Here is a 22,589-nt window from a genome sequence, read left to right on the forward strand (position 1 = left end):
CTTTGTATATAATTTTATACAAAAGGCTGCCTCTTAACGTACTTGAAAACTATGGAATTATTCACACTTAAATGTTATACATAATATTTATTTTTGTTTAACAAACCTTTGATGATGACGCAGCCTGTCTGAATTAGCATAAGTTCCAAATCTGGTTTGACTCTACTTTCCTGATTTCCTAATTTATCCTAATTTCCATTACCATAATTTTGTGCCCTTTTAAAATATAGGCAAATCTTGTTGCATTCACATCAGAATTTTAGCTGTCTCAATGTAAACATTTAGTGTGGAGGCAATTTATGCTATTATTTGCAGATAATGGTTCTTTCACTTTAAAAAATGTATTGGAACTATGTGTAGTGCACTGTAGACACCAGAGCATGTAATAGAAAACACTGTGTTGTCTTTTGGAATTCAGTCATAAGTAGGAGTAGGTGGCATAGCCATAGATGAACATTAGACTACAGAGAAATCATAGTGTGTGACTTGGTTTAGCAGAGCCCAGTGTTTTTGTGGTGGTGAAACTGAGTAGATATGTGAAGGCAGGAACATATATGATAGGAAATTGGATAGGGAAGACTTTCCATAATTATAAACTAAATAAGGTTGAGATGGTAAGGTAGTGCTCGGCTGTCAGCTTTTAGAGAAAAGCTGCCACAGTAGCCCTAATCCCCTGAGAATCATTTCCTTCTGCTGCAACACATGTTTTCTTCTCTCTCTCTCACCATCCCACTCCCCCTTTGCCACCTCTGTTTAGAGATCCTTCCCCGAAAAGATGTGGCAAGCTGAGCTCTATATTATAGGTTAACCGTGGAGCTTTATCTGCATATGTGTGAATTGTAGCAGTACATGTTTTGTAAATTGTGTATATTAAATTGCTTTAGATGATAACTACTGGCATTTATATAGTGCTTTAAAATTTGCAAAGCAGTTTATATTCCTTTTGAGATAGGAACTGCAGGTATTATTATCCGCATTTTATAGTTGAGGAAACTGAGTCTTGGACAAGTTTGTCTCAGAAGAGACTTTAGCAAAAATTGCTTATCCCCTAAATGTCAGGAATGGAAGTTAAACCCAGATCCGTTTTACTCCAGCACACTGTCCTTTCTGCCATGTAGTACATACATTCTTCTTGGTTGCTGCTCCTCCCCTTTACTTATGTATCGTGTGGTTCGGATTCAGTCAGGAATATTGAATGGTTTGTCATATATTCCTAGGATTTCATAAAACTGGAATAGCAAAACAACTAGGACAGCACTTCTCATAGTATCCTTTCATTTTCGTATTACAGTAAAATTGATTCGATCCATTCTAATGAAAAACAGAAATAAATTCATAGACAACCTCAGAACCACCTTCTGTCTAATTGCTTCAGCCCCTTCATTAGAAACCTTTTTCTTGTTAGCTAACAGGTTGATTTTAATATGATTAGAAGAGCTGCATAGCTTTAAAGATACTTTGTATTTCTGTGTGAAAATAGTTTCAGATTAAGACCTGAGAAATCCCATTTTATCTAGTCATAGAACTATGTAAGTATCCATGCTTTCCCAAAGACTATGGAAATTGTCTGTTATAGACAGATAAGCATAAATAGTGTATCAGTGTGTTTCAAAGAGTATGTTGGGAATTATGTGGACCATACCTTGAAATCATATGCATGCCCACATCTCCCTGCAATTGTGTATGATTTACACGTGTAATTACACGCTTATGCCCATCATCCCCACCAAGTCTCCCATCTCTCCCATTGTGTGCCAGGGAGTCCTCACAGCAAAACGTTATATTACGTTGTGAACTTTAAAGCTTAATAACCACAATTGTATAGCTATCATCATTATTATATAGTCCAAAGCGCTTAAAGATTTCTGGGTTGTCGTGGCGGTTTTTTTGTTTGTTTGTTTTTCCACCTATAAGTCTGATGTTTTTATGACAGTTGTCATCTAAGATTTGGATTATCACCCAACACACAAGTGATATGGGTCTTTACAGTTTGTTTCCTTACGTATTTGTTTTTTAAAGAAAAATGTGATCTCTTTAGGACTTCCTAGGCAATTAAAATTTTAAAGATTCAAAAATATTTTACCTACATGCAAAATCATAATATATAAAAACTAAATTGAAGGCTGCATTAATCCTCTGAAAAGTATGCTATTTTGTAGTTACAATTTTACATTTTATTTTAGACAGCTTTTAAATATGTCACATAGTGTGGTTTACCTTTACTCTTCATTTAGAATTTCTCCTAATTGGAGGAAATGTATACATATACAATATGTATGTATGTAAGAGAGAAGTAAATAGAATAAGAGGATAGAGAAAGGAGCTTACACATCTCAGAATCCTTTGTTTAGGTTAGAGTCAAAACAACTTCATCTGTTGTATTTAATGCATCAGACTTTCCAAAATGTTCATTTTAGAATAGTATGTTCTCAGAGTCCTTTTGATTAAGGAAACCTATATTATTATGTTACTATGCATTTTGTTATAAAATTTATTAGTTTTTTCATAGAAATAAAGTTGTCATGATATAAATCACATGCAACTTTATAAGAAGAATCAGAATATGTAAACCAGAAGGAAATGGTAAATTCGTGTTGCATAATAACCTGAAATGCAAAATGCAGAGACAAGGTGCACTATTATCTTCATTAAGTTCTCAGCCATGTGAAGGATAAAAGCAGTTCTTTGCTGCATGTAACTTGTAAAGTATAGTCGGTGATAATGGACTCTTTACTCAGTGCTTACTAGTATGTGTCTGGAAATCATCTCTGATGCTGAAATATTGGTAACTAGAGCTTGAAAGCATTGAGCAATATAGGGTGCCACCAGCTTAGATAAGAAATAAGACAAACTAACTCCACTTTGTCTTTCATTTCTTGAGTAAAACCAATTTTAATGGACTTAAGACTCGTAAATTCATGAATATTTTATAATAAAAGGTATTGCTATATGCCTAATAAAGAAGTACATAGTTTACCAGTTTTAATTAATCATTTATATGATAGGCCTATTAAAACTGTTATGAACACAACTTCTACGATACCTACACAATTTCTACGATTCAGAGAATACTTCAGTATCTCACAGTTTACAAGGATCATCCTTGTGAGCATTGGTTTTTTCTCATACTCTGGTTGTGCAGGAGTGCTAGATAAGAGAATTAATTATAAGATCATAAATTTAAAGCTATAAGATACCTTAGAGGTCATTGAGTCCAACCTCCAAATTTTTATAGATGAGAAAACTGAGACTGAGGGTTATGGCTTGCCCCAAATCATCCAGTTAATGAGAGTCCGAGGCATGATTTGATCTTAGACCTTACTGACTCCAAGCCCACCCAACTATCCATTGAATCACTTCAAATGCTTAGTACCAGGTGACTCAAGTGTACAATGAACTGATTTCTATGAATAAATTTAAAAGAAGGGAATGGGTTTCACTGGTTTCACTTGTTATAAAGGAATTGAAGAAGTGAAAGATTAATGTGAGTTAAGTTTATAAACTGCCCCTGTGTAGCAAACATACTAATCTTAGTAGGAATTAACTTGTTCTCTAGTCTGTAAAGATTTACTCTCTAGTCTGTAAAAATATATAATACTATCAGATTCAATTTGGAAATATGTTTGTACTCCATTGCATGTACTAGTATTATACATAATTTGAACATTCACTTTTCTGCTGTCTTCCTTTCTTCTTTCTCTAATATCCTACCCATGACTTAGAATTAACAGCATCTAAGTCTGATTTTCTGTTACATGTTAGCTTAATGATAAAGTAGTGATCATTGTGTTAACTCAGACCCAGTTTGGGATTATTTTCCCACTTAGTTATTTCTTTCCTTCTTCTGGAAGGCAGAAGCAAGCCATCAAAGTAGATTGCATTTATGTTGCAAAAAATTACTTAGATCCTAAGTACCTTAATTACCAGATTTCTTTTTGAAGTACGTTATCAACATCTAGCAAGTTCATTATAAATTTGCCTTCTTTGTATCTTCTTTTATCTCACAACTCATATTTTCCCCTCATTGTTTCCACTTTGGTTTTGCTTGATTTCCATCCTAATACTTCCAGTTAAAATTTTGATATATATTTATGTTTTTCTACCACTAGCTAGAAATGATTGCCATGGAGAATCCTGCAGACTTGAAGAAGCAGTTATATGTGGAATTTGAAGGAGAACAAGGAGTTGATGAAGGAGGTGTTTCCAAAGAATTTTTTCAACTAGTTGTGGAGGAAATCTTCAACCCAGATATTGGTATGTATTTTGGTAATGTGTTCATTCTCTTAGATCGTTATTTGTGTGCTAGGTTTCTCCCAATTATGTACCCATCCTTTAGAATTGATTATTTGACTTAGCTTGAGGGTCAGCATACCTATAATTTGTTCCTGATTCAGAAAAATGGAGTAAGACTTTGTTATATTTTATACATTTTATCAGTTAGTTGTAAGCTAGGAACTGGTGTAAAATATTTAAATCCTTATTGAAGTGATTAGGTGACCTGTTAATATTGGAATGGCATCATTTACATAAATTATTTTTAAAACTCCTTAGGAACCATCCACATCAGATGAAGTTGAGTTTCATCTTTTCTTCCAGCTCCTTTCTTCTTATAGTAAAAGATAGAGAATATTACTAGCCTTCTGAGTTGAAATCTAAATTCTACCAAATGAATAAAACAAGAAAAAGGAAAAAAAAACTTCCGGGTAGTTCATGATGTGTTGCTTTGCTTAATACAGGGTTCTTTAATAATTACTAAGTTAGCATATGCTAAATTGGTGAATAGTATAAAAAGTATAAGAAAGTCCTTGTATTTCTGAGTATGTGTAATACAAAATAAAGTAGGTTATCTCTATTAATTTTGAGGGTTAGTATAGTGTGTCCCAAGTTTTAGTGAAATTTTGGGGTTGAATAGCTTTAAAATGACTTTTAATTCTGCTTTAATGGCTTAAAATTGCACTGAGCCTTTTGGGATACTGTATATGCCACATTGTATCTTAAGAGAAACTAAAGAATTTTTCTTGTTTATTACTCCATACTAAATTTTAATTTGATGTGGTTTGATTTAATGATTTGAACCGCTTAGTTGCAAAAGAAGTCAGATTTTGAGTTTATGGGGGAAAGAAAAACATTAAAGATTCAATTAGAAAAACATATGTTGGGGCAGCTAGGTGGCACAGTGCATACAGCACCAGCCCTGAAGTCAGGAGGACTTGAGTTCAAATGTGGCCTCAGACCAAACGCTTGACTGTTACTTGCTGTGTGACCCTGGGCAAGTCACTTAACCCCAATTGCCTAAAAATTAAAAATTAAAAAAAGAAAAACATATATTAAACAACTTACAGAAATTTCATAGTTTTATTGCACTTCTAAGTTTACAAGGTAATTTCACAATCCTGTGATGTCCATAGTGTAAAAGTATTATGCTCATTTTATAGATAAGGATATTGAGGCTTAGAAGAAAAGCAACTTACCCGAGGTCAAATACAACATTAAAATATCAGACCTGGAATTTGAGCCCAGGTTTTCTGATTCTAAAACAGTTGTTTTTACCACTGCATCAGTATGATGGACAAGACATTGTGCTATGTAGCCGGGATTTAAAGATGAAATGCGTCATAGCTTCTGAATCCCTCAAGGAGTTCAAAATCTAATATGAAGATAAGACATATTACACAAATAAAAGTAGGAGCGGTGATTAGAAATGCAGAAGGGTGGGTTTAAGGTTTATAGAAAGGAAAACTTAGCTATTAGGACTCCAAAAGTGAAAACCTTAGAAAGTTATTGATTCTTCTTTGGAGGATTCTTTAAGCAAAGGCTGATTGACCACTGTATGGCTGTGTCATAAAGAGGATTCTTGTTCAAATATGGAGTATATTAGAAGGTCCCTCCCAATCCTGTGAGTGCCAAGACGGTTAACCAACAATGTTCAGTACTATAGCAAGGTTGAGGAACCAAGAAAAGGCCATTGGATTGGGCCATTGGAATTTTTGGTAACCCTACTATCAGAGTATTTTCAATATAGTTGTAGAATGGTAACCAGCTTGATGAGTCTTTGAGAAATGAAGGGGTGGTGAGTAAATAAATAGTCAGTAAATATTGATTATTTTTTGCAGAAGTTAGACAATGAAGAAAGGAGAAAGATGGGACTATAGTTTGAGGATAACAGGATCAAAGGGAAGGTTTTGTTTTTAAAGGCTACATGAGACATGAGCATGTTCCTTGATGTCAGGGAGATACTACTGGAGGGAGTGATTGAAGATCAGTGAGAGAGACAGAATGATCAATGGAACAGGATCCCCGAGTAGAGAGAAGGGGATGGTATCCCAGGCATACTTGAAAGGATTAACTAAGCAAAGGGGAGGGCCATTTCTTCTACACCTCTTGAAGGAATTGGGAAAGACAGAAATACTAAGGGTGCTTCAGACTTCTCTGTGTGATCAAAGATGGCGGGGGAGAGAGGGAGTGGGACTGAGTGTGTGAGACAAGAGATTGTCTGGAAATAGTCACTGTGGGGAATTGATAGAGAATCGTTAAGAGGTGGTGAATAAAGGATAACCCGTGAAGTGAGGATCCAGTTAACATCAGATAATATGATTCTGCAATGAACTCAGTCAGCTTGGTTTCTGATATTTAGCCATAGGAACGTCAGCTTAAATCATGCATGTTTAAAAAATGCTCTTCCTTGTCTTTGAGGCAACAGCATTTTGTTTTGTATGGTCACTTGGAAAAGATACAACCACAGCAATTTGAAGTGTTTTTACCCTTTGAATATAAGATTTCCTATTATTTTGGTTGCAGTCATGTTGGTTTACTGATAATAATTTTGAAAGATCCTATTAAGTTAGTAGCCGGTTGTTGAATAGTGACACTCTATTGAAGTAGGTACTTTTAAAATTGTCTGTATCATGGTACAAGTTTGCATTTACATTTAAGTGCCAACATAAATTTTTTTAATTTGACTTTTGAAATGCCATATTAAGTGCCATGAAAATGTTATTGTAGAAGCAGATCTCATTAATTAAATTCCAGGATATTCCTAAAATACCAAACAAATTATGCCAAGGATTTGAAAGCTTCCTCTCTTTCCATGTACAAAGATCACGCTGCTAGCCAACTATATCAGTCAGACCAGCTGTTTAGAGTTGTTTTTCCAGCAGTAGTGGATTTGCACAGATCACCATCGTCTTTAAGGCTAGAAGCAATGCTTTGTTTGAAATCTGGTTCTAGAATTGAGTTCTTTCCTCAGCCTTGCTTCTGATTCAGTTTATTGACTGAATCTGCTCTCTCTAACCAACGAAGTTATTTAACAAAATCCATCAGAAAGTAAATGATGGTATAACAGATTTGTCAAGGCAAGTGGCTTTTTTTCCCTCTTATTTCCTCTGGCTAAAGTATGATTTTTATTTTAGTGATATATTTTACTGTTCACTTAAAAATTATTTCTTCTGAAATGCAGATTAATTTAATTTAGTAAGAAATGGGGCAAAATATATTCATTTTAAAATTAGCATATCAATGTTTTAAAGCAGCTTATAAATGTTTTCTAATTTTGACAATTGGTTTATCATTTTATATTTTAAGTTTCCTTCTCTCTCTCCCACCGCCTCAATGTAAAATTGTCTTTTATGTAATTTACAGAAAGAATATAAATTTGGCTTTGGTAGTCTTTTAAAAATCTAACATGATATACAAGTGACTGATCTCAAAACTGCTTAACATCCACTGTTATTTATAACAGATATCAGAGAGTTGAAGTCTTATGTGAATTTTCATGACTAAAGTGATTCTTAATTCTTATAGCCATTAGTAGATTATTATACAGAAAAATACCAGTACACATTCTATTATGTCTCTTCATGTAATAAATTAATGATAAGTGATATAAAAATATAATTTGTGTTAAATGATTTTTAAAAATTTTTGCTAATATGAAAGAGAACAGAATATAATATTTATAGCTTCAAAAAACTCAAAACTATTATATTCCGTTCTCTTTCATATTAGCAAAAAATTTTTTTAAATCATTTTAGTGAGTTGAAAACCTTTCAAATGCAATTCCAATATCATTAAATAATGTTTAGGTATTATAAGGAAAGTATGAGTGGTCTTCAGTGTAATAGTAAGATTTGAAAACCAAAGACTTGTGATCTCTATGAATTGTTCTAAAATTATAAGGAAAGTATGAGTGGTCTTCAGTGTAATAGTAAGATTTGAAAACCAAAGACTTGTGATCTCTATGAATTGTTCTAAAATTCTGTTGTTCTAAAATTATTTTTGAAGTTCAGAATAATAATATATGTGTAGGACACACGATGAACAACTTAGAATGGAAATTCAATCATCTTGTCAAAATATGTTGAGAATATGGCATGTGAACAGGCTGTGTCAGAAATTCCAAAATGAACAGAAAGGGATCCTTGCCACCCAAGGATCTTATAATAGGTGGCAATATGTATGCAAATAAATGTAATATAAAGTAGAAAATGGCTAGTTTGTAAGAAGGACACAAAAGTTCTACATGAGTTAAGAGGAAAGAAAAGAGATTATGTGAAGCTAAAAAATGTAGGCTGTAAATATAGATTCAGATTTGCTCCTCTTACAGATTTATTATCGTTTTGTATAATATACTTATGTTAAGGATAATGTAACTACATCAATCAACTATCTAAATTTAATTAAAATAATAATAATGACAATGGTAATTATTATCTCATTTGCTCAGCACAACAACCCTTGGAGGTATATATTGTTATATATTGCCTAGGGCCACACAGTTAATACTATCTGAGGTTGGATTTGAATTCATATCTTCCTGACTACAGGTACAGTGCACCATCCTCTCCTCTGCCTAGCTGCCCTGTAAACTGGAATACATTTATGAGCTTAAATTTAAATACATTTGCCTGTATTTATATTACAAGACAAAAACTCCCAAATTCTGCTTTGTAGTTATGAGATTTAAAACAACATTAACTAAAAATTTCTGTTAGAACTATTTAGTGAGATTAAAAAAACATACAAAACATTTTACATTTTTTTCTTTTTCCGGAAATGCGCTGTTTTTCATGTTTGGTCACTCACTGCAGCAGAAATAGACCTAGGAGCTTTAAAAGATGAAAATGACACCTTTTTTCCTCTTTTTAAGTGGAATATTATAAAAGGCAAATTTAAGGAACATCCCCCTACTATCATACCAAGATCCACTGGAATTCTTTATTCTTGCATGTTTCATTAGCTTCCTGAAATCATATGCTACCACTTTTTAAATTATATGCTTGCAGCATATTCTAAAATTTGCCCTTTTGTTTTTTTAAATGCTGATTTTTTTCATATGTAAACATGAATTTTCCTACTTTTGTACAAATTAGTTTGATATTTGTATATAATTAAATTTTACACTTGTTTTATTTTTTTTTCCAGTCATAAATCTTTACTTAAAGAAAATAAGTAATATATTTTAAAATCATTTCTTATAGGTATGTTCACATATGATGAATCTACAAAACTGTTTTGGTTTAATCCATCCTCTTTTGAAACTGAGGGTCAGTTTACCCTGATTGGCATAGTACTGGGTCTGGCTATTTACAATAACTGTATACTGGATGTGCATTTTCCCATGGTTGTCTACAGGAAACTAATGGGGAAAAAAGGAACTTTCCGTGATCTGGCAGACTCTCACCCAGTAAGTGTTTGTTTTTTACTTTCTCCCTTACACTTGATATAAATGTGAGAATTCAGTTTATATTAAAAATATTCATGTTTTGACTAATGTGAAAATGTTTAATAGGAATATACATGTGTAGATTGTGTGCCATCTTTAGGAGGGAGGGGGGAAAATTTAAAACTCAAAAGCTTATGGAAGTGATTGTTGATAACTCAAAATAAATTAATAAAAAAATTCATGTTTAACATTTCTAAAGTACTGGCTACTTACTTAAATATTAACTACAATGGTGGTAGTATTTAAGAGTAGGTGTGGAATACTGGCCTTTACTTTCTTTCAAATGTGGGCTACTTTACTGGGCTCTGCCTATTATGATGTGGCATGCTTGTTTTCAAAAGAAATAGTTAACTATTTGTTATGATTTCAAATTCACCAGCAGGCTCACTTGTCAGTTGTTGTTATTTTCTTCTTCTTCTTAAATGTTTAGGTTCTTTATCAGAGTTTAAAAGATTTGCTGGAGTATGAGGGAAGTGTGGAAGATGACATGATGATTACTTTCCAAATATCTCAGACAGATCTCTTTGGTAACCCAATGATGTATGATCTAAAGGAAAATGGTGACAAGATCCCCATTACAAATGAAAACAGGAAGGTAACCCATGCCTTGAGTTCTTCATTGCTCTTCATTTCTGTGCATTGCAAAATGTCTGTCATGTATTCTGGGTATTTTCAGATCAATATCTAAACACTACATCTAAAAGTTAAGTGATCAAATAACCAATTTCATTTAAGTCTTAAAGTCCACATTTTCTAATTTTTTTGAGTAATGCAGGGCAATTTGTAATACCATCTTTCAAAGAACTATGGGTTTTATAATAAGCACAGGTCTGTTTCTTTATGAACAGTGAGCTACTGTTAGTGTATTTATAGAAACACTTCAGAACTTTATGTATCTTTATATTTCATAAACATGTGTGACTGTATATGTACGTGTATGTGTGTGTGTGTGTGTATGTGTGTGTGTAAATATGTGTTATGATGAGATATTTATTAGTTCAAGTGGTGAAACTTTGAAAATATTGTACTTGGCACCACATAGCTAACCTTTTCTTAGAAGCCTGTGACAGGATAGCTACCAGCAGTTTATACTCACTTTGCAGGTGATTCAGGTAGAGGTTAAGGTGAAGATAAAATGATCAAGAGAGATTTGACAGACTGATGACCACCAGAGGGATTTGGAAGGATATAAATAAAGGAAGCTGTGCTCAGAAGACAAACTTTGAAGACATTACAATTTTATCCAGAACTCAGGTCATGTTTTCTTTTTTTTTGGAAAGGAATGTGAATTAAGATATTTTTGTCATGCATTTGCAAACTCAGGCAATGCTGTCTTACATGATCATCAAGATTTTTGTAATGCTTTTTTGTTTGTTTTCACACAGCTGACTTAATTTATAGGTGTTTTTAATCAACCAATCAGCAAGTATTAAGTTTGTACTATGTATGGGCCACTGTGCTAGACCCTAGAGATGCAAATACAAAGAATCAAAGAATACTTCCTCCCAAGGGGTAATAAATGAAATGGCAAGTCTAATTACTAATATATACCATGTAATTAAATACAAGGAATTTTGGAAAGGAAGGCATTAGAGTTGGAGAGATCATGAAAGGTTTCTGGTAGCATGTGGTGCTTGGCCTATGAGACAGAATTGAAGTGCGAGTTATTTTAGGTATGGGGGTGAACAGTGCAAAGACGTAGAGAAGGAGAATCTAGTGAAAGGAACAGAGAGACAGTCAGTTTGTATGGAGTACAGGTGCAGGAAGGCAGAATAATGTATAGGGAGACCAAAGATAAGTAGGAAAGAAGCCAGTGGGGAAAGGGCTTTAAAAGCTAAATTGGAGTTTATATTTTATCCTGGAGGTAACAAGGAGTCTCTGGAATTTACAGTGGGTAGGGTGGACTAGAGTGGTGAGACTTTGAGGCACGCACAGAGACCATTAGAAGCTGTTGTCATGTTCCCAGTGAGAATGAGTGGAGAGAAAGAATTTGATAGGAGAGGTGTTGTGAAGCTTTGTTCACTGTATCTACAAAATGATACCTGTGTAGTTTGTCTTCGTGCATATCTCTTCATAGAGTAATTGTGTTTATGTAGAGTCTTCTGTAAATCAGATTTCCATCGAAAGAAAGGTGTTCCATTGGGGCTAAAAAGGGCAAAAACAGAATAAAACTACAGTTCAGCCTTCCTTCAGTAACACAGAAAGAAAATAAATTTGTAACAAAATACCAGCATCCAAAATATAATATAATATAAATGTGGCATAAAATCCATAGTGTTAATTTTATGTTTTAGTACCCTATCCTGTGGGCCTTATAGAAGAAATAATGTCAAGGAGACAATATGGTATGGTGGAAAGAGCACTGGCTCTGGAATCAGAAGACCTGGGTTCAGATCCTGTCTCTGCGACCTGTATGACCTTGGGCAAGTCACTTAACTTCCCTGTGCCTCAGTTTCTTCAGGTATAAAGTTAAAGGGTTAGACTAGATGGCCTAAGAGGTCTCTTCCACTTCCAGATACATATGATCCTGTGAACATAAGAGGACTGGAAAAAAAATCACCTAGCTTAAGTATTTTATAGGAAAATAGCATGTAATTTTCTGTTTGCTTAGACCCTCTGAATACCATTTTGTGGAAGCCACTAACTTTTTAAAGTAAATACTCTTATTTGAAGAAAAGGTAGGGAGAAACATACATAAAAGATGGTGACTTAGCACATTGACAGAAATACAAAGCTGGGGAGACTTCAACATTTTGTAAACCAAGACTTCAAGTGTTTTAAATTGAGTTAGCTTCTAGATTCGTGCATTGTTTTAATTTCTGTATATTGAATTTCTGTGAAGTATGGTTTCTGTGAGGTTAATGAGGTCTATCTATAGCATTTCTCCCATCTCATATAGAGATATGCCAGAAACATCTGAGTTACAAAATATGCTTTTTTTATATCTGTGAATGTTGTATTGAATTTTAAAACTATTCTTGAACTTGATTTCCTTTGGGGAAAAAAATATACTACCCAAATGTTTACCTTTTGTTTTCACTGCCACAATAAATTCCTTTGATTAATGTTTTCCTTCAGGAATTTGTCGGTCTCTATGCTGACTATATTCTCAATAAATCAGTAGAAAAGCAGTTCAAGGCCTTTCGGAGAGGTTTTCACATGGTGACCAATGAGTCTCCCTTGAAGTACTTATTCAGACCAGAGGAAATTGAATTGCTTATCTGTGGAAGCCGGGTAAGAAGCAGGCACATGGTTTTGTTTTTTGTTTTTTTAAACGTAAAACTCATTTATTCACTGATTCATTCCAAAGAAGCTAGTCTAGAAGATGTTAAGAGATACTCTTTTGTTTTCAGAATCTAGACTTCCAAGCATTAGAAGAAACCACAGAATATGATGGTGGCTATACCAGGGACTCTCTTATTATTAGGTAAGATGCTCTGTCTAGAATGGCACCATTTTGTCCATTTAATGGGGGCTGGAGGGTATTTCATGTTTTAGGTCCCTTTATGTATTCTTTAATAGTAAAAGACCTAACCTTTAAAGTTAAAGTCATGGAAATTTGTTTAAAAAAACCCACTCATTTAAAAGTCAGGGCTTTGATTTATTGCATAAATAAATTAAATACATCATGTGCAGGCCAGCTATTTTAGTATATGTTTGGAGCATACATTTTCTAATATTTTTAGTGACATTGCCAGCTGAGAATGGAGAAAACTGTGACATTAACTCTATTCTTCTTTTCCATGCTGAAAAGATAGCAAAACTTGACTTAGGGCCACGGTAACTAATAGGCCAGTTATCAGCTGGTAAATCTGTGACCTCCAACTTGGCAGATTTCCAGGACCATAGCCTTAGGGCATTTCTGTATCCCTACTGTCCAATAATATTAGAAATGATAGGTATAAAATACAGATTTCAGGGAATGTAATGAGGTAAAAAACCATTAGCTCCCTGTGTGCCAAATTAGCATTGTTAGCATGGATATAAAACCATGATTAGATGTCCTAAAGTTATCAACAGTTTTCAGCGTGATCCCCATTCCTGCTTACTCTCTAGGAAAATTTTCCAAGCAGTGTCTCTGCTTTTTCACCCACCAGGGGAATCTCAAGGACAAAGTAGCTTCTTAACAGAAAGGATTTGGGAACTTAAAAAGTCTTCATGTTTCCAAGAGACTCCATAAGTTTGGAGGTAGTGGGTTATTTTTGTTTTGTTCCTCATTAACAGAAGAGTCTGCTTTTCTTATAAGTAAATGAATTAATATTGTTTTCACTCCTCAGTTTAGATTTTGCTTTTATTCAAGTAGCCAAGCTTCTCATAGTCTGCTGTTTCAAGTACTTCCTCTAGAATAGAAATCATCCCTTTGAGATTTCATTTGTCCAACAGAATTCACTCTCTAGGCCCTACTTCCATCAGATGCTGCCACTTAAGAGATCTCACTCCTTATTAGTTGCTTTTTTAAATAGAAGTATAAAACAGAATAGGGGGTTGAGGATGATTCTGAGGGTTCTCATTGCCCATTAGGAGCTGTTCAAACAATAGGAGCAGGTGAAAAACAGATTTGGGGGCTAGGGCGTAGGCCACTCTGCTGCCATCATAACTAGTATTCAATGTATCACCAGTTTAGAGAGACCATAAAGATCTTGGGGTTCAGCCTCCTTATTAGGAAACTGAGATGGAGAAAGGGGAAGTGATTTGCCTTAGGTCACACAGGCAGTGAAGAGCAGTTAGGATCTAAGCCCATGTCTTTTAACTCTAAATCAGTGCGCTTTCTGTTACACCATCCTGCCCATCATTTGGTATTTAAATGGTATGAATTTTCATAGAAGATAGGCATACATACCCACACATCCCAAAGCCAACTAAAAGAGATTTTCTCCCCTGAAATGTCAGATTACCAGTGCTTACTTCTACTTGCATGGATAATGAAAAGTTACTTTGATATGTCATATTCCTCTTATAACTTGGCCTTTTATTACAGGGATTGAAGTGTGTCATCATTCAAATGATACCCTTCAAATATAACTGTAACACAAATTTCACAAGTCTGAACTATGTTAAGCTTTCTCCTCAACCCAATACCATCCTTATAAAGAGGATTCTGTTGTTTTTACAATTTTCATACCTTTGTTTTGAGGACATTTTATGCACAAAACTTTTTCAAGAGTATTTTTGCAACGTGCAATGTTTGCATCTTGTGTTGATATGTTGATACTTAGATTTTTGATACCATTGATGTTCATATCAACAGTGGTACAGATTGCAGCCCATCTGCTCTATCATCCTGGGCAGTTCTTTTCCATGTTCTCCCATCAGTTCTCCACAAAGGGTACAGGGCCTTCTTCTGTATGTCTTGATATTGTGTGGATGTCAGTAGAATATACAGGCAGTTCTTCAGTCATCGCTCGATCTCGTCATGTTATCACCATCCCACCATCCTTCTAATCTCAGTCAAACTCCTTGAAAAAGCTGTCTGTACTCACTGCCTTCACTTCCTCTCCTCTTACTCTTCAACCCTTTGCAGTCTGACTTCTGACTTCATCACTCAACTCAAACTGATCTCTGTGAAATTAGCAATAATCTCTTAATTCTAAATCTGATGATCTTTTCTCTGTCTTTCTTCTCTCCCCATTTTATGTGTTGCATTTCACACTGGTGACCATTCTCCCTTCTTTGATAATTGCTCCTTTCTAGTTTTTCTTGACATTGTCCTATCCCAGTTTGCATCCAGCCATTCTGACCGATACATTTCCTTCAGTGGTTCATCATGTCTCTGACCCTAAATATGGTTATGCTCCAAGATTCTGTCCTCTCTTTTCCCTTCTTCCTTTTTTCTCTTTCCTCCCCCCTACTTCCTCTTTCCTTTCCCTCCCTACTCCCCTCATCTCTCTGTCTCTCCCACTCCCTTCACCTCATACTCTTCTATGTGTTTAACTTTCATCTCTATGGAGACAACTTACAGATCTGTATATAGCCCCAGTCTCTCTTCTTAGCTTCAGTCTCACCTCAAGAGTTGGCTGTTAAATATTTAAAAGAGGGACATCTCAAGCACAGGATGTACAAAACTGACCTCATCTTCTCCTCCACCCACACTTTCAAACTTTCCCCTTTCTCTTCAAGGCACTGTCATCCTTTAGTCTTATAAGCTTGGCATTACTCCCAAATTTACATTCTTTCTCACCCAGTACATCAAGTCATTTGTCAAATTTTGCTGTTTTCACCTCCACAACTTCTCTTGCATATTTCCCTTTCTCTCTATTCACATAACTTTATACCTTAGTTCAAGACCTTGTTATCTCTCACCTGCATCATTACAGCAGCTTCCTTATTGTTCTCCTTACCTTAAGTTTCACCATTATAGTCCACCTTACACTCTGCTGCCCAAGTAATTTTCTTTAAGTACAGATTTTTCCATGTTACTCCTACAGGGTAAAATATAAACTTATTTAGTTTGGTTTTTTTTTAAGGTCTTTACCACCTGTCACTTCTTCCCACCCCCAGCCCCGTCCATCTTTCCCATCTTATTATACATTGCTTCCCCTCCCTGCTCAGTGATCATAACTTATCTGGACTTCTGTCTTGCTTCACATGACCTTCCATCTCCATGTCTTTGTACTGGCCATGCTCTATGCCTGGAATGAACTTGCTCAAGCATTTCCTTCTACTGAAACTTCCTGACCTCTATACACACACACACACACACACACTCCTAATTCCTTCCCACCCTATTTAATGTTTAAGTACTTGGCATATAATTATATTTAGTCACTTTATATTTGCACTCTATGGGTCATAGCTCTATAGCCTCACCAGAAGAATATTGATGTTAACAAGGTAGACCTTTGTTTCAAAGAGAACGCTTGGGTCTTTCTAAGCACAGCAGTTTTTCAAAAGGAAGCCAGTATTATTCTCCTATTCAATTCTTGATCCGGTTCGTTTTCCATATGCAGTTTCAGTTCAAGTTATGTGTTATACTGTTCAAATTTTACTGATGGAGCATCCATCTGTGGATTATTCATCTAAGTACATAGCATAGTCTGAGCAATAGGCTGTCTTTATCCATCTTGGGTGTTTTTTTGTTATTTTTTTCCATTTGAATACCTAAACTGAATGCTTTTGAGTGATTATCAGTCTCATTTAGAAAGTTGTTCATTGGGGCAGCTAGGCGGCGCAGTGGATAGAGCACCGGCCCTCAAGTCAGGAGGACCTGAGTTCAAATGCGGCCTCAGACACATAACACTTCCTAGCAGTGTGACTCTGGGCAAGTCACTTAAACCCAATTGCCTCACTTAAAAAAAAAAATTAAAAAAAGAAAGTTGTTCAGTATTATGGGTCTTAATACAATGAGCACATTGTCAACCACATATAGGAATATCTGGAGGGCTTCACCTATTAAAAATATGCTTCATTTTATTTGGACTCTGTATTGAACATATTTAATGGTAGTGGCTAGCTCCTTTGGCAAGTATATATTTTCCTGTGTTGTGTCTCTCATTGTACACATAATCAAATGAGGGTTTTAGAACAAAAGTATCTGTTATATCTTTCAAGGAATCTCATGATTTTACATAGATATGTGAGATAGTTTGTTGTATAAAGGCCTTTAAGGTGGTATTTAGCTATAGTATAGCCACTATACCAATGCAAATGCTTCTGAAACATATAGTCTGTGAACAAAGCACAGTAGTATTATGCATTCTCTATACTTTTCTTTCAGTATGTGCTACTGTAAGATTTACTTTGTGAAAGTCTTCCTCTTCGTTTCCTGTTCCTCCTTTGGAGGTATTCTCAATGTATGTGAATGTTGTTATAAAAAATTTGTAGAAACTATGGCTCAGGTAGTTTTTAATGTTTTATCACCTTTTATTTGGTAACAGGATGGTCTGAAATTTTGTTCACTTTTCTTCCCTATTCAGAATTGATTTATCAGTGCCTTCAAAATTGTCATCCTCAGCTTTGGATTTTGCTATCTAGTTGAACTGATAATCCCATTTTTGTTTTCTTTAATATTGTTTCAGCTTTCTTCTCCATTACCCAGGATTGTGGTGTTCAAATATAAATGTGGTACATACACTGTCATTATTAAAGAAAAGAGTTTGCTACAAAAATTTTGACACATCTTTTCAATTTTTCATCTGTTCACCATCTTTCTTGCTGCCTCATCCTTAAATACCCTCAGAATGGTTTTGGTTATGCCTAGAAAGCATCTCATAAATTTGCTGTTATACAGTAATTGTTTTATGAGGCAGTACTACTTACAACCTTTTTTGCAGATGAATTTGTTCTGAACTAGTATGGCTCGTTGACTTGCCATATCTCTTGGCAGGTAATTCATGCTTGATAGAGTGTTTTTTATACAATATATTTTTAATACAAAATTCATATGATATTAAGCTCATAAATGTAATCCTGTAGCCAGTGAGACAGTTTTTAAATAGAATTTACTGTTACATTTTCTCCCCTACTTAGAGAGTTCTGGGAAATCGTCCATTCGTTTACAGATGAGCAGAAAAGACTCTTCTTGCAGTTTACAACAGGTACAGACAGAGCACCTGTGGGAGGACTAGGAAAATTAAAGATGATTATAGCCAAAAATGGCCCAGACACAGAAAGGTAATTATGGAATTCATGAATAAATAGTACCTTTTATCATGTTCCCCAAATGTACCTTTTTCAAGTATAAACATAATACTCTGAACAATTTTACAATGGTATTCAAGGATTTGTTTGAACCAATTATGATTTTGGTTCAATTTAAGTATTTTTCAAAAAAGTATTTTGAAGTTGCAATTTGTACTGGTTTATAATAAGTGTATAGCATTATTATTATTATTCATTAAAAATTTGGTTCATCTTTCAGCTCAATAAAATATTAACTTTTTTTATCTCAGCAAATTATTGTGGTTCATTCACTTTTTTTTTTTTAATTCACAGCTTGGTTCTGTTGAAGTCACTGGTTAAGTAATAATTCTTTCAGAAATAGTTAAACCCAAGCATAGGAGTTTGGCCATTTGCCATTACATCTTGAGTTTCTAACAGGGAAATGAAATTACCATGCTCCCGTTTGTGTATTATTGACCCTAAGTAGCATTTCTTTCCAGATATAGATTAGTATGTTTAATTTTAAGTTGATTTTAAAATTATGTATAGCATTGAATAATTTACAGGTAGTTGAACAGAGAAAGCTCATTGGACCTTGCATATTTTTAGGCCAGAGAGGATCTCAAGTTTGTAATTTAAATTCAAAAGCAAAAACTCATTGCTATGTGTTTTGATTTAGTGTGAATTATTAATGGCCAACCAACTTGATGGAATGTACATCTTTCACAGATCATAACACGTATGTATACTGTATTTTCCCATGACTTAATACTTTTCCATTTTTTCCTTTTTCTTCTCATTTAGGTTGCCTACATCTCACACTTGCTTTAATGTCCTTTTGCTTCCGGAATACTCCAGCAAAGAAAAACTTAAAGAAAGATTGTTGAAGGCCATCACATATGCCAAAGGATTTGGCATGCTGTAAAAAAAAAAAAGTTAATAAATATAACAAAAGGGATAAAAATTGGTGGTGATGATGTCCCTATACAAAAAAGGCCATAAGATAGTGAGCTACAGTAGTCACCCGTGTTGGTGCCTCCCTTCTTTAATGGGGACATTAGGGCTGGAACAGCAGATTTCAGCTGCTTGTATGAACAAATTCTTTATTTTTTCTTTTCACGTGAAAGTGTTACATATTCTTTCACTTGTATGTACAGAGAGGTTTTCCTGAATATTTATTTTAAGGGTTAAATCACTTTTGCTTGTGTTTATTACTGCTTGAAGTTGAGCCTTTTTGAGTATTTAAAAAAAAATACCAACAAAACTGTACTTTCCCAAGGAAAATATTGCCATCATTTGTAGCCCGTGTAACCTTCAAGTATGTGCTATTTTTTTGTCCCTGTATCTATCTACTCAAATCAGGAACTGTACTTTTTTGAACAGTTTGCTTTTAAAACTTGAAGTCCTGGAAACAGTGTGATGCAATTACTGCTGTTCTAGCCCCCAAAGAGTTTTCTGTGCAAAGTCTTGAGAATCAATAAAGATGGAAGGGAGAACTTGGAATGTTTTAACTGCAGCCCTGAGAACTTTACTTTAGTTACAGCACAACAAATTAAAAAACAAAACAAAATTCATGCCACTGTATGTTGTCTTCACGTGTCTTGCAATATACTATTTCAGTAGCCAATCCTGTTTGTTAGTGTATGAAAGGGTATAGATTTTAGGTTGTGGTTTTTGTTTTGTTTTGTTTTTTGTTTTGTTTTGTTTTTAACATTTACTAGGGAAAAGTGCATATTCAGCCAAATGGTAGTGAGCCAAGTGTATTGCAAGAAAGATAGGAAATTTGTTATATTATAGACAAAGCATGTGGAAGTGCACTTAAAATTAAGTTTTGTTAATTGCCTATTACATTGATTTTAAAATTGACAATCCAAAGTCTTCCCTACATGATGTCAACATCCTATTTAATGAACTGTTGCTCCTTTATCAAGGCACATGATCAGTGTTGCAATGTAATCAAAAAAGATGGCTACTGTTCCTTGTTTTTTTGAATCTAACAATAAGCAAACCTGGAAATGAATGAAAATATTGATCTTAAGGCCTGTTTCTATTGTATGTCCCCAACTATTCAATATTATTTTAAAAAGTAAATGCTAAAAATTACTTTATGTATTACAGAAAATAAACAATAGGTTTTCAATTTAAATGACAATTCAGAAGTAGTTTTCCCCTTTCATAGTCTTCTGTGTCTGTAATGTTAATTTCTCCTGTTGCAATATACAATAAAGGGATTGTGTATTTTTAACTAAGGGGACATAATTGGTAAATCTTTATACTACAAGCTATAGCTGTTGTGCAGAGCTGAGCTTGTGCCTTGACAATTGTTTTAACTGACTTCTACAGGTCAAATCAGCTTGATGATTTGTGTGAAATTGGCAGGAAAAGGACAAGTCTTGAAATCATTGGAGGGGGGGAAAGATGTCTTTCAGGATTATTTTAATAAATTCTTTCTAGTATAGAAACAGAACTGTTATGTTAACTATGATGCCGAATAAAACAGTGACCTTTTTCACCATGACCTAGTGGAAAAATAAGACAGTGATTTCCTTACTTGATAAGTTAAATTTGGTGTAATTTGGGCTCACTTGTTTTAGAATATTGTTAAGGTGTATATACTACATGACAGTGGACACTCAAGATTATACATTTTTCTAAAGGACTTACCTATCCATTCTGGGTTTATTTGTTTTTTTTTTCTCTATGCAGTAAAAGTGAGAGCAAAGGAAACCCCAAGTGCCAATGGGCATTTTATATAATAAACGGGTGAAGCAACTTGAAGCTGCTCAGTTATTCTCTTAAATTCTGTTATCACTCCACTACTGAAATCTTGCCATTTTAATGATATGTTTCTCAGACAAGTTTTTGATTTATGAATCCAGCAGAGTTAAAGCACTAGGTGTACTATTTTAAAACATTAGGAATTTAAAAGAAAATCTACATCAAGGAAAGCTTTAAGAAAGAAAAATGGCTATGCCAATCATTCTCTTCAGAAGTTTATTTTCTTGTGTGCTACTTCTTTGCGCATGCCTGTGGTTTTCCATTGCTAATTAGTACTAGAAGATAGATCAGGCAGATAGGAATGGAATAAAATCAAAACAGGTATTTATTTGCTCTCTGTATAACAGCTCTTGGTTTTGTGTCTCAGGGGTTTGGATGAAACCAGTGATTTAATTGGGACTGTATTTCTCAACATATCATCAAAAAAAATGGCTGGCAGTACTCCTCTCTTAAAAACTGAACTTCTGCTTTTAAATTTAGTTTTCCTCAAAAGTAGTTTTTGTATCTCAATCTGAAAACCTAGGTTATGACATCAGTGAAGCACAGGAAGAGAATACTTTCATTAAAAACTCACTTCCCAGAACTGACCCATTTTTCCTAATTGTAACACTAACAGAAAGAATTGGCTTTTTAAGTGGGATAAGAATAACAAAAAGAGCCCAGTTCAATTTTAGTGTATTTATTTTCCAAAGTTTATAACTGTATAAAGTCATTAGTTCACCCACTTTAAAAAAATTTTTTTCCGTATAGAAGTTTCTAATTTTGAAGGGGATATTGCCTATTATTTTTGCCCTCTTGGTAGTAACAAAATTACCTTTTGCTTAAGATACTAATTTCTGATTAGATCATCATTGTTTTATGGCTATTTGCTATTTTTTAAAGGGCATAGTATTATACAGTCATCTTAGGGAAAGAAGGCTTTTGTTTCAAGGTAATTATCGATTTTTATTTTATTTTCTAGAAGAGTAGTTTGCTTCTTGTAAGACTATATTCAGGCCTTTTAAACTTTGGTTGTAATTTCTGGAATTTGTTAATTAGCAGCCTTGGGCAATTCTTTAACTTCTCTTGGCATCAGTTCTCTCACTGAGGTGTTGGACAACAATTTTAGAGGTTCCTTTGACTTCTATAATATTATGGGGTTTTTTGTGGGGGTTTTTGAGAGACAGATTTAGAACTGATACAGGAGGGGGCAGCTAGGTGGAGCCGTGGAAAGAGCTCCAGCATTGAGTCAGGAGGATCTGAATTCAAATCTGGCCCCAGACACTTGACACTTACTAGCTGTGTGACCCTGGGCAAGTCATTTAACCTCAATTGCCTCACCAAAAAGGAAAAAACAAAAACAAAAAAACCTGATATAGGAGCTGCTAACTGCACAGAGGATGCAAGGTGTATGACTTGTGTATCTGTGAGAATGGGTTTTAAATATATCCAGATAGTATGTCATAATGACATTTTTATCACCCCTTAGTAAAAGTAACTGGAATTAATCAAC

The 22,589-nt window shown here is 34.4% G+C and overlaps 1 protein-coding gene across 8 annotated transcripts in view; it reads left to right on the top strand.

The window, feature by feature from the left end:
- The window catches only part of UBE3A (ubiquitin protein ligase E3A), a 105,866-nt gene extending 85,029 nt beyond the window's left edge, over nt 1-20,837 (top strand). For 6 of the 8 annotated variants that reach the window (XM_078146320.1, XM_020992789.2, XM_078146318.1 and 3 more), the window contains 7 exons: nt 4,110-4,254; nt 9,477-9,682; nt 10,152-10,316; nt 12,800-12,955; nt 13,075-13,148; nt 18,188-18,331; nt 19,124-20,837. In XM_078146320.1, the coding sequence (XP_078002446.1) occupies nt 4,110-4,254; nt 9,477-9,682; nt 10,152-10,316; nt 12,800-12,955; nt 13,075-13,148; nt 18,188-18,331; nt 19,124-19,244 (1,011 nt within the window). In that variant the 3' untranslated portion in view covers nt 19,245-20,837. Of the gene's footprint in view, nt 1-4,109; nt 4,255-9,476; nt 9,683-10,151; nt 10,317-10,824; nt 12,110-12,799; nt 12,956-13,074; nt 13,149-18,187; nt 18,332-19,123 lie in introns of those variants that run through there. The other 2 variants (XR_013482776.1, XM_020992790.2) reach the window with 2 other exon arrangements.
- Nucleotides 20,838-22,589: the final 1,752 nt, after the last annotated feature.

This window comes from Phascolarctos cinereus, unplaced genomic scaffold (genome assembly GCF_003287225.1).
Source record: "Phascolarctos cinereus isolate Bilbo 61053 unplaced genomic scaffold, phaCin_HiC Scaffold_726;HRSCAF=1367, whole genome shotgun sequence".
NCBI lineage: Eukaryota > Metazoa > Chordata > Mammalia > Diprotodontia > Phascolarctidae > Phascolarctos > Phascolarctos cinereus.